The sequence below is a fragment of the Nanorana parkeri genome, unplaced genomic scaffold (assembly GCF_000935625.1).
Source record: "Nanorana parkeri isolate BGI_ZX_2015 unplaced genomic scaffold, ASM93562v1 scaffold1776, whole genome shotgun sequence".
In the NCBI taxonomy this organism is placed as follows: Eukaryota; Metazoa; Chordata; class Amphibia; order Anura; family Dicroglossidae; genus Nanorana; species Nanorana parkeri.
The window spans coordinates 72437-83771 of record NW_017308044.1 but is presented as its reverse complement, the minus strand read 5'-3'; the positions used below and the strand labels follow the sequence as shown (position 1 = coordinate 83771).

Sequence of the window (11335 nt, the reverse complement as noted above, 5' to 3'; positions counted from 1 at the left end):
GGACTGTGTGGTCGGTCATGTGTAGGACTGTGTGGTTGGTGATGTGTAGGACTGTGTGGTCGGCCATGTATAGGACTGTGTCGTCGGTGATGTGTAGGACTGTATGGTCGGGTGTGATCTGAGGGCTGTGAGCGATGTTTATAGCTCTGGGAATGTTCTCAGCATGACTCAGAGAGTGTTACATGTTAGTTTCGTTTTCCTCAGATCAGCCATGAAGGACAGACACGGGAGTGACAAGCGGGATCCATGAAGGACAGACACGGACTGATGAAGGACAGACACGGACTGATGAAGGACAGACATGGACTGACGAGCAGGTTCTATGATCGGTGAGTGTCAGGAAGTCTTCATACAGTTTGGTTTACTAATGTGTAGTGAGCTTGTATCTGTGTAATATGATGTTCACAGGGACAGCCTTGGGACTGACCTGATGTCCTCACATTTCAGCCCAGGACATGTGTGATATGAAAACTGGTGACTTGTTTCTTTCAGTTTGTTTTCTGGAACTTGAAGGCCTTGTTCACACCAAGCGCGTTCCAGGAGCAGAGCAGTTACAGTCCGGATCAAAACTGCGTCCAATGTATTCCAATGGTATTTTGGGCTCTAGTTCACAACGCACCATTCAGTTCCAGGGCATGTAAAAAAAACTGCAGCAAGCCCTATTTTACCTGCTCTGGAACGCATGCAAACGCATAAAAAACGCATGCAAGCGCCCTGGAACGCACTGGAAGCCCTATTTAAACTAAGGGGGGAAAAACCGCGGGGAAAAAACGCAGTATAACACACTGCACTGTGTATGCAGAAACTCGTGCAGATCTGGTCTGCATTTGGTGTGAACAAGCCCGAAGTGTAACAATGTTTCCTTTTTGTTTGTTTTTTTGTACATTTTTGTTAGTTTTATGTTATATGTTAGAAGTTAAAGTGACGCTAAACTCAGGAGATAAACTTTAAAAACACATTCAAGTCCCTGAACTATTAACCAAAATGTATCTTATTTGTGTATCACTCGGCTGTAGATCCTCCAATCATCTCTGAATTGGTGCTGACACTGTCCTTCCTTCTGGAGGGGGGCTACTTCTGTCCTCATGGTCCCTGTGTGTGTTGTAAAGTAGTCACCGCTCCAAGCTCACTCCCGTGATGGACTACAATCTCATGTTTAGTTTACTAATTTGTAGTGAGATTTGTATCTGTGTAATATGAGCACCCACCTGATCTATCCATCCAATCTGTATACAATCAGGCCGGCCCTTGTACTACATGGTACAGAGATTGGATGGTCAGAGTGTAACGTGTCTGGTGAGCCCAAGAGGGAAAGGAAGTGAAGCAAAGTTTCCCCATTAGTACACATATAGCAACAAAATAAACTGTCAGAGGATGTAACTCTTCCCTGCCTGTGCTTCATCAGCTTCAGTGAGCTGCAAATGTGCCATAAGGTTGGGAAGGGGGTTTAACACCGCGGATGTCAACTGGTTAATAGACACCCTAATGTCTCCATAAAGAGGACCTGTCACCAATAAAGTGCTATCACTTAGGAGGGTTTATGTATCTTTTACTGAATATTTGGGTTTACATAGTTACAAAGTATTTGAGGTTGAATAAAGACATTAGTCCATCAAGTCCAACCTATTAGTTGGGGGGGGGGGGGTTAATTAATCTTCAGGCCTAAAATGTGCATTTTAACGTGTGCAAAATAAACCTGCAAAAACCCCAAAAGGGTTAAAGGAGAACTATGGGGTTAAGGCTTTTCCTATAGTTCTCCTAAGGGTAATGGGAGCACACAAACTAGCGTCCTCCCGTCACCCTAGGCACAGTATATAGGGAGCTGTTAAATGACTGAGGGTTTGTTCACACCAATTGCGGTGCGTTCCAGAGCGGTAGCTGCTGGAACGCACCGCAATTGCACACAAAACTGCGTTCTGGGACAGGAGGGGGCGTGGCGGTGCATTGAAGGCAATGGTACCGCAGCCAGCCCCCCCTCTCTGCCCGCAGTACGATCGGACGCGTGGCAAAACATTGCTTGCATTCCGTTCCACTGCAAAACACAAAAAATGCTGCATGCCCTATTTTTTGCGTTTGCAGTGGAACGAAACGCAGGCAGTGTTTTGCCATGCGTCCGATCGCACTGCGGGGGGGACGTGGCTGCGGTGCCATTGCCTTCAATGCACCGCCACGCCCTCTCCCGCACCAGATTGCAGAGGGAGGTTTTGTGAGCTATTGCGGTGCATTCCAGCAGCTACCGCTCTGGAACACACTGCAATTGGTGTGAACAAGCCCTAAGAAGGGATATACCCTTGCTTTGAAGAGATCTTCTCTTATTACTGTGTCTCTGGGACAGGAAGTGAAGGGAAATCTCCCTGATGGTACTCAAACGGCAAAACCATTTGATGCATCCGGTGTGTGAGATTGAAGTCCTTCTCTTCTTATTGTATCTTATTGTATCTGTGCAGGAACAACGTTTGGAGCCGATGATAACATTTAGATATTGAGGAGCCGATGGACTGTAAAGGTTTCATAAACCCCTAGGGTCATGGTACAGGAATATAATCATCCTGGAGCCTGGGATCAGCCGCTGCATGTAAGTATGCGTTGTTGGTTGTGTGTTTAGATGAAGCGCAGGGATCTTGAGGAATGCTTAAGTTTTACTTGCTTTGGAAGGATATTACGTCCATGTATAGAGGATTGCAGCATCAAACAGGAAACACATAAATCATAGACAAACAGATAAATCAGAGACTGAAAGTGCACCACAGCGCCATCTAGTGCTCAAAAGACATAGTTACAGTCAGCAACACAATCAGTGTGCTGTTGTATTTCGTCATGCATGACATCATTCCTTCCATAAATTAAAAAAATTAAACGTTTTTAGGAAAATAAAATATTTAAAAAGGTTAAAAAAAAAACTGATTTTCGGTTTTGGCCTGACATTTTTTGTTATTTTCGCTTTCGGTCTCAATATTTCCTGTCGGTGCACCTCTACTCCTTTATACTTTCACTTTCCAGATCACTTCATCACTTCCTGTGAGGTTATATTTCTATTTGCAGAAGTTTCCGCACTCTATCTCACTTCTTTCCTGTCCTGGCTGGGATCCTTTCCCAGACATTTTTGTCATTTGCTTCATAACTAGATGAAGGTTTCCTATATATTGGTAAGTACACAAGTCATACGATTGTAATGTTTGGGGTGTCTGGTACTTTATTTGGGCTGCACATTTTTTTACAGGTCAAGTGTGTTTACGTAGTTAGAGTGTACATAAACCCCAACAATGAACTTCTTCTCTTATTTGCTCTATGCCGGCCACAATGCGAGGCAGTGCGTTCTGGCCAAAATCGGGCCAGAACGCACTGCATCTAGAGTGACTGAGCCCTAGTGTGACTGAGCCCCTTCGTCAATGCTAAAGCCTGATGAAGGGACCCTGTGTGGTCCCGAAAGCGCTTGTTTGGTCATATGACAAAAAACTTCAATAAATTAAGCTTTTGCTATCTTAAAAGGATTGGTGTGCTGGTGACATTTCTACAATTGAGCCCTAAGAGATCTCCAATCAGCAGAAAGCATGAGCTTTTCTAATTCAGGGGTAGCCAAATTCCAGCCCTCCAGCCGTGGTGGAACTACAAATCCCCTGAGGCAATGCAAGATTCTCGCAGCCACAGACACGACTCCCAGAGAGAGAGAGAGAGATGCATCATGGGATTTGCAGTTTCACCACAGCTGGAGTGGCAGAGTATGGCTACCCCTGGTCTAACTCATCAGGGGGTGTGTAGGACCTCTGCAGAGAGACCGTTGCTTCCACACATAGAGCATGTGTCCTTCTCTGCCGCATGCTGGCATAGAACAGTCTACTCAGACCGGGGCTGCTTTCTGATGCTGGTTCCATGTGCGTTGCTGTGCATGTGGTAGTGCGCACATGTAGGGGTTATTGAACCCATAGAGTTATCATTTCAATACACCCTAAACTGCAGCAAATAGATGTGAAACAAACACAAAGGGCATAATGAGATTTATACTTGTAATACATTTTAATGTGGCAGAATGCTCGGGCCTTGCTGCATGAAAGTGTGGACAGGCCTTGAAGAAAACAAACTTTGCACACCTTTTGTTTGTGATGTTCCCGGATTGTATACATGAAAGTCAGACATCCCAACTCTCCCGGACGCTCCGGGAGTCTCCCGCTATTGGATTTTTTTTTTTTCTGACATGGGGAGCCGCGGCCCGACCGTATGTCAGAAAAGAAACAAAAAGGCATACAAATCCATAGCTAGATTCCTATTGGCTATTGCACTTTGCAATAGCCAATAGCAAACTAGGTAATGTACCCGCCCACTGCTGCTGTCAATCAGCAGAGGGGGACCTGAATTTTTCTATCAGGTCCTCTTCTGGTGATTGAAAGCAGCAGAGGGCGGGTACATTACCTAGTTTGCTATTGGCTATTGCAAAGTGCAATAGCCAATAGGAATCTAGCTATGGATTGTTATGCCTTTTTTTAAATATTCTGATGACTGCAACTGTCAGAATACTAAAAACAAAATCAGAAAAAAAACCTGCAGATAGCAAAGAAGCTATTGCTTCCTGTGCTATCTGCCATCATTTCAGGGGGGTGCTCTCTCCCAGCCCCCCTAACCCCCCTCCCCGGATGGGGGGGGGGCGTAGAGGGCACCTCCCTGAAATGAGAAGGACACCTCCCTGAAATGGCTTCTTTCAGGTTGGGATCCCTGGAAAGTTCAGTTGGGGACCTTTACCCCCTTTCACTAAAATCACCTCAGCATGCAGCTCTGCATGCCAACATGAAAACATCTTATATTCATTAGTTAAACAAACACGTTTTTCCTTTACTTACAATTATTGTTTTTCCACTTCCTGGTCCATTTTGGGAAAAGTGATGTAATTGTGCCCAAGCATTGCATCCTGGGAAGGTTACATCAGCAGAGCATTGCTGAGAAATCTCATCTGTAATCTCACGGAAAGGCATTTGTGCATGGTCACATGTCCTAGTCACATGTGCCAGAGTTCCAGGAAGTAAAGGGAGATCTAGTAACCTGCCCTTAGTAAACATGGCCACTGTGAGAAGAATGGGGAGGACAAGAGAAATAAGCAATGCAAAGAATACAAAGCCGGCAATTATCTAGAAGTATCTGTTTGTAGATTGTCATCACTAAACATTTCTAAAGGAGTGTTTGTTGAAATTTCAAAGATATGGGTAATGTTCCTCTTTAGAGTGATATTAAAATCCAAAAGGTTTTTAAAGGAGAACTGTACACATAACAACACAAATAAGATACATTGTTGTTATAGTTAAAGGAGAACTATGGGGTTAAGGCTTTTCCCCATAGTTCTCCTTAGGGTAACCCTGGGCTCAGTATACCGCGAGCTGTAGCTCGCGGTATACTGAGATGCCGCAGCTGAAGCGGATCCGACAATTATGCCGGGATCCGACCAGCTGCATGACTGACAGCTGGCTCTGCCTATCTAGAGGCAGAGCCAGCTGTACCCGCCCCCTCCCCCGTCCATTCCGCCAGTCAGCGCTGGAGGATCGGGGAGGGGGGATCCCTACAGGGAGCCGTGAGTGACAGTCACGGCTCTCTGCAGGGATAGATCGAGAAGTGAGCGAGCGGCGGTATGTGCTCGCTCGCTTCCCGATCTATTGAGCCGATGTGTGACAGTTTCATTGTCACAGGTCGGCTCAGATTAGGAGGCTGAGTGAAAATCACTCACCTCATAGTTCTCCTTTTAACTGAAATACAAGCATCGGAAGCTTGATCCTTAAGGGGTTAAATGGCTGTTCTTGTTTTTTTTAAAGAAAGGAAGACGTCGGGGCAGAATGGAGCATAGCGTTGTGATGTACTGGGCGGTGCACAGACCCGGTCTCATTATTCAGCCGTATAACCCATTATTTTGCGCTATATTTAGTGCCGTGTGCCAGCCCTCCGTAGATAAAAGCAATTGGTGCCGTTTCACTTCTGCACCTGGAGGACACAGATAATGTGCCGTACTTGTACATTCAGGAGAAGAAGTCTCTGCGGTGCTCATAGTGGCTTATTGTCACATGTATATTCACGTGACACTTGAATTTTAATGATCCAATGTATTGTATGTATAATCCCAATTACTAAAATCGCACACAAGCCTTAAAATCATTTCTAAAATCACATTCAAGTATTTTTATACAGACCAGCTTTCATTAGAATAATACCTGGCGATCCTGCCGTAAAAGTTTTAGTTCAGGCACTTCCTGTATAAGCTGACAACACTCTGACCCTGTCTCCCAATTTGTTGGAAACCAGCACGACTAGGTTGTCACCGTGTCACGTGGGTTTCCGATCTACAAATGGCTGTTTCAACACATTTACACAGATTATAGTCCATTGTTGTCACCATCATGAAACCCACCATGATACGTCATGCAACCTTTCATAGAATGCCTGTGGAGACAGGAAGTGGCTGCAGGAGGTCAGAAGCACTGAAGTGCAACAAAGGAGAAAAGAATTGTGCAGAAGTCAGAAATCCTACTAAAGCCCAATTGTTTTTCTTGTTTTGGACAGAGCAGAGTTTTTCATTTATTTATTATTACAGGTATTTATATAGTGCCAACAGTTTACGCGGCACTTCACATCCGTCCCCGCTCTCAAGGGGCTTATAATCTAAGGCTCCTACACACACACACAACCGATTCAGAGAGGAGCCAGTTAACCTACCAACATGTCTTTGGAGTGTGGGAGGAAACCCACCCAAGCACAGGGAGAACATGCACTTCTTCCAGATAGTGTCCTGAGCAGGATTCAAACGGGGGACCCCCCAGTGCTGCAAGGCAGAAGTGCTAACCACTAAGCCACTTTCCTGGGGTTAGTTTTTCTTTTTCTGTCCGTATTCGTGAAAGAGATTTTACTTTACTTCCTGTTTGGAGAAACTGTTTGGAGAAAAACTCACCACAACAGGAAGTGAGGAGAAATCTCTCTTTCTGAGCCATGCACAGCAGTAAAAACCCAACAGGGATTATAATTCTTCCCCACTGTAATTAAGACAAAAAAAAGTCAGACCTTGGCAGGTCATATACTGTATTTACATATGATTTTGTGGCTGACAGACTGAGCAAATGTTTTAAACCTTCAGCCTCTTGGCAGTCATTCCTTGCTGGCCAATCTCTTTTACACAATCGTAGCTGTATGTAATGTATTGTGCAGATTTTGTGCGGGGGTGGGGGTGGGATAGGTGTATGAATCCTTTCATTCTGAGATGGCAGAATTAGACTTGACGAGGGATGCGCACATTGAGACTGCATAGAGATTTTATTGGGCAGAGTTAAGAATCAGCAGCTGAGAATTGGCGGGGTTATTCACTAAGGCCGGGTTCACACCATTTTCTGGACCAGATCTGGAGCACGGTGCATTCCAGTTTGCTCCAATCTTACCGTGTTCCAGAGCAGTTTATTTCTGTTTTTTCGGTTTTAGCTTAAAATGGGCTTTAAGGCTCCGTTCACACCCGGGCGTTTTGATGCTCAAAGCTAAGTGCGACACAACTCTCAACACTAGAAATCCCATTTATTTCTATGGCCCCTGTTCACACCTGAGAGTTTTGTAGCAAGCTGTAAAACGCAGAAAGCTGGAAAAGGTACATGAGCTTCTTTGCGGCAGATTACAGCACGTTTGTCCGCATAGACTTCAATGGAACACATTAAAATACGCGGCACGAGAGAGGTGTGAACGGAAACCAGTGCGTTTCCAAGTGTTCCAGTGTATTCCACATCGGACAAAATGAGACCTGCAGTATTTTTTTTTTTTTGTTTGGATCGGAATGGACTGCTCTGGTGTGAACAGAGCTCAGAAATACCATAGGGATACATTGGGATGCTTTTTTGGTCCGGGTACAAACTGTTCTGGTCTGGACAAGGTGTGAACAAGCCCATAAAGTGACATTAAAGTCAAAAGTTCCCCCCCACAATGCTAATGTAAGGACTAAATGATGTTTCTTAATCCGATCATCTTCTTCTTTCCTGTCCTTTTTAGCTGTCCCTGCAGCGCTGGTGCCGGTCTCCAATCCAGCGCTGACTCCTCTGTCCTCCTCTTCTCTCATGTCCCACTGTGTCTGTGCGGGTGCACGCTGCTCCATAGACTTACCTAGTGTCTCTCCTCGTCTCCCGGCCGAACATCTGAACTGCGCATGCGCCCGCCCCAAGATCCTTTGCGGCCGCCCCAGAAATTGGTTCAGATGTTTAGACGGGAGCGCGCGGCGGAGACACAGGTAAGTATTAACCCTTTTGAAAACGTTTTTTTTCCCCAAAATCGTTTTGCATATATACTGCTTGCTAGCCATAGATATATGCAAAAACATGCAAGGGTTTAATTACCCTTTTAAAGGTGAAGAGTTTGGAGACGTGAACAATCTAGGACAACATAGGAGAACTGGAAAGTGAGCTGATCTATTCCAGCGGTGCTAGTACCGAGTGTTTCTATGCTAAATTCTCATGTTAACTGGGTTCAAGAACTGACGTCTTATTCTCCTCTCTGATTTCCAGCACTGCCTCATTTCTGAATGCTGAGACCTCGGTGTGAAGAGGAAGAAACATGGCGGTGTTTGACACGCCATACCAGAGGCTGGATGCCTCATACACAGACTCGCCTATAGGGGAGGACGATCTCCTGGTGCATGTTCCAGAGGGCAGTAAATGTGAGTATTCTTTCTCGGTTTATGATAGATGAATGTACCATTAGATATGAAGATATTCTAGGTTTTACCTGTGATCACTGCACACGTGATGAAGTAATACGCCTGCAAAAAACAGACTGTATACATAGAGAAAGTGAGGCATTCACAGGACTTATAGAACTCCCTGTTGTAGAAAGATTACCCCTTGTAGTGCGGGGGTGGCAGGGTTAACTGCCCGTTTAACTAAAGATATACTCGCCCGATCCTTGGCCCTCTATACCACTCTACCCTGGCTGTGGGGAATGTCCTTTGGCATCCTCATGTCTGATACACATGTATTAGACACGATGAAGTCATGGATTTTTAAACCGCTGGAGCCCAGGGGAGAAGAGACTGAGGAGACAGGTCTAGCAGCCTGGCAGGAATAAGGATCGGGTGATCATATCTTCTTTATTTTCCTCCCTAGACGTAAAGCAACAGGGGGTAGCCCAACGGCATGGGTAATTATTCTACAGCCTGGAGTTCTTCTTTAAAAGGAGGCATATTATTCGTTCAAATGGTTTTACTGATGTGTCCAATGTGTTTGTTGGTTGCAACCTAAAGCATAAATGGGGCACCGGAACTCCAGATGTGGAATAGGGCACAAATGCAACATTCTGGGGTCACGCAGGATCCCCTTCTTCAGGCATGACATGTGATGCCTAAAGAAGGGGATCCTGCATGACCCCGAAATGTTGCATTTGTGTGATATGTTGCACTTTTGTCAACAAAAGATGCGCTATTCACCATTTGGAGTGCCGGTGCCCCATCTATGCTTTGTGTATGTGACGGTGCCGTCCGTTGGACACCGCAGCGTCCACCAGTTGTTTCAGGACATAGCGGTCAGGAGTGCGATGGGTTCATGGACTCCTGTTGGTTGCAGCCTTTCTCAGTGATTGGGGATGGATGAACTCTGGGCTTTGTCTTGCTATTTGAAAGTAATCTATTTTCTCCTCTTACCAGCACCATGGAACCATATTGAGAACCTGGACCTCTTCTTCTCTAGAGTATCCTTTTTCTTAGCAATAATAAGTCCTAAGCAATAATCGAAATGCGTCAAGGCTTTTTCCCTTGATATCTGTTACCTGTGCATTCAATTTTTACAATAAAACTACAGTTGGGCAGATAGCTACATGGACCCAATTTTTCGATATTGATTGCATATCACGTTCACTGGAACTACTTTAGATGGGGAAGAGGTGGATGCACTGTATACTCCAATGTATACACTATGCAAGATATAGAGATATATAATGAGATATATAATGAGAGTGCAGCTCTTAAATATCCATCGTCGGAACTAATACATGAATGTAATACTTTTTGCAGCATACAGCTGGTGTGCTGCTCTCCTTGTTACAGGAGATCCATTACTGCTTAGCTTTTGGTGATCTTAAAATGAACTGCAGTAGTGGTGGTCAAATGAGTGAATATAAGGGTCCCCATGTATGGCCCCTGACCTGTCCAGAGGGCCACACAATAGTTTCGTTTTCAGAAATTTGTGTTGTATTAACATGGGGTAAATCACATGGCATCCTATGGACTGCTGTGCATACGTTGAGGTGCCATTTGTTTTGAATGACACCCCAACTCACTATTACATTAGCGGGCAATGCACCAAAACTGCACCACAATGCCCATGCTGAGCGTTGTGGTGTGCTGCATTGAACAAAAAATCAAGTCCGATTTTTAATATTCTGATGTGCTAAAATTCAGTCCAATTCAGAATGACATTATGTTTGCTTATGCAATATATTCAAATGTCACCCAGAACATCTGATGTATTTGGAGCTTCTGTTACCCAGCATTCGGCCTGCTGTGCTGCAGACCCGTTTTGGAGTAGAGTGGACCGCACACTGAGTACAGGCTGGCCGCTTGTTGGGCCCACCAACAACTATAGTATTTACCCATATACTAAGCCCTATACAGAGAGCCAGGGAGAACAGTGCTTAGTGAACTGTACTATATATTATAATGGACACATTCCTTAACCCAGGCCTTTCAGGTCTACAACCTGCACCAGAAGAATGGATTTACCTGCATGCTGCTAGGAGAGATCTTTGAGTTACTGTAAGTTTCTGCCTCTTTACATCTTTTTATTTGTCTTCTAGGTCGTCGTACTAAGTGTGTCGTTTTATTTTGTGTATTATCTAAACAGTGCTAAGTTGTCAAAACCAGAGCTAAGTAAGTATAAGAGATGTTGTCCATACAAATGAATCAGGTGTCACCAGGAGTAAATGGTAGGGGGGGGGGTTAGAGAATGGCCAAAGATCAGCATTTATGACTGGTGCGGTTCACATAGTTAACAAGTTCATCTTTTGTAAAGCGCATTTACTTGCTTTATAGAAATACATTAATTAGGGTTCTCCTCTCCGATTGCAACTTTCTGGGCAACTAACAAACTTCCTGCAGAAGTCCATGGCTGAGGCACAAAAAGGTGACACCTTGTCAAAAACAAATGAGGGTAGGCATTGTGATTAACCTCAAGTCTGACGCAACTCCTTCCTCATCTGTCAGGGCATTACTCCTTCCTCATCTGTCAGGGCATGACCCCTTCCTCATCTGTCAGGGCATGACCCCTTCCTCATCTGTCAGGGCATGACTCCTTCCTCATCTGTCAGGGCATGAGCCCTTGCTTGCATGTCTGGTCATGGCTCCTGC

At 44.9% G+C, this 11335-nt stretch overlaps 1 protein-coding gene across 1 annotated transcript in view; it reads left to right on the top strand.

Annotated features, from left to right (window-relative positions):
• The first annotated feature begins 2466 nt into the window (after nt 1–2466).
• Nucleotides 2467–11335, top strand: part of ATG9A (autophagy related 9A) — a 35546-nt gene continuing 26677 nt past the window's right edge. Inside the window, exons 1-4 of the mRNA XM_018571540.1 lie at nt 2467–2575; nt 8505–8656; nt 9638–9681; nt 10680–10744. Coding sequence (XP_018427042.1) covers nt 8554–8656; nt 9638–9681; nt 10680–10744 — 212 coding nt within the window. The 5' untranslated portion in view covers nt 2467–2575; nt 8505–8553. The remainder of the gene's footprint in view (nt 2576–8504; nt 8657–9637; nt 9682–10679; nt 10745–11335) is intronic.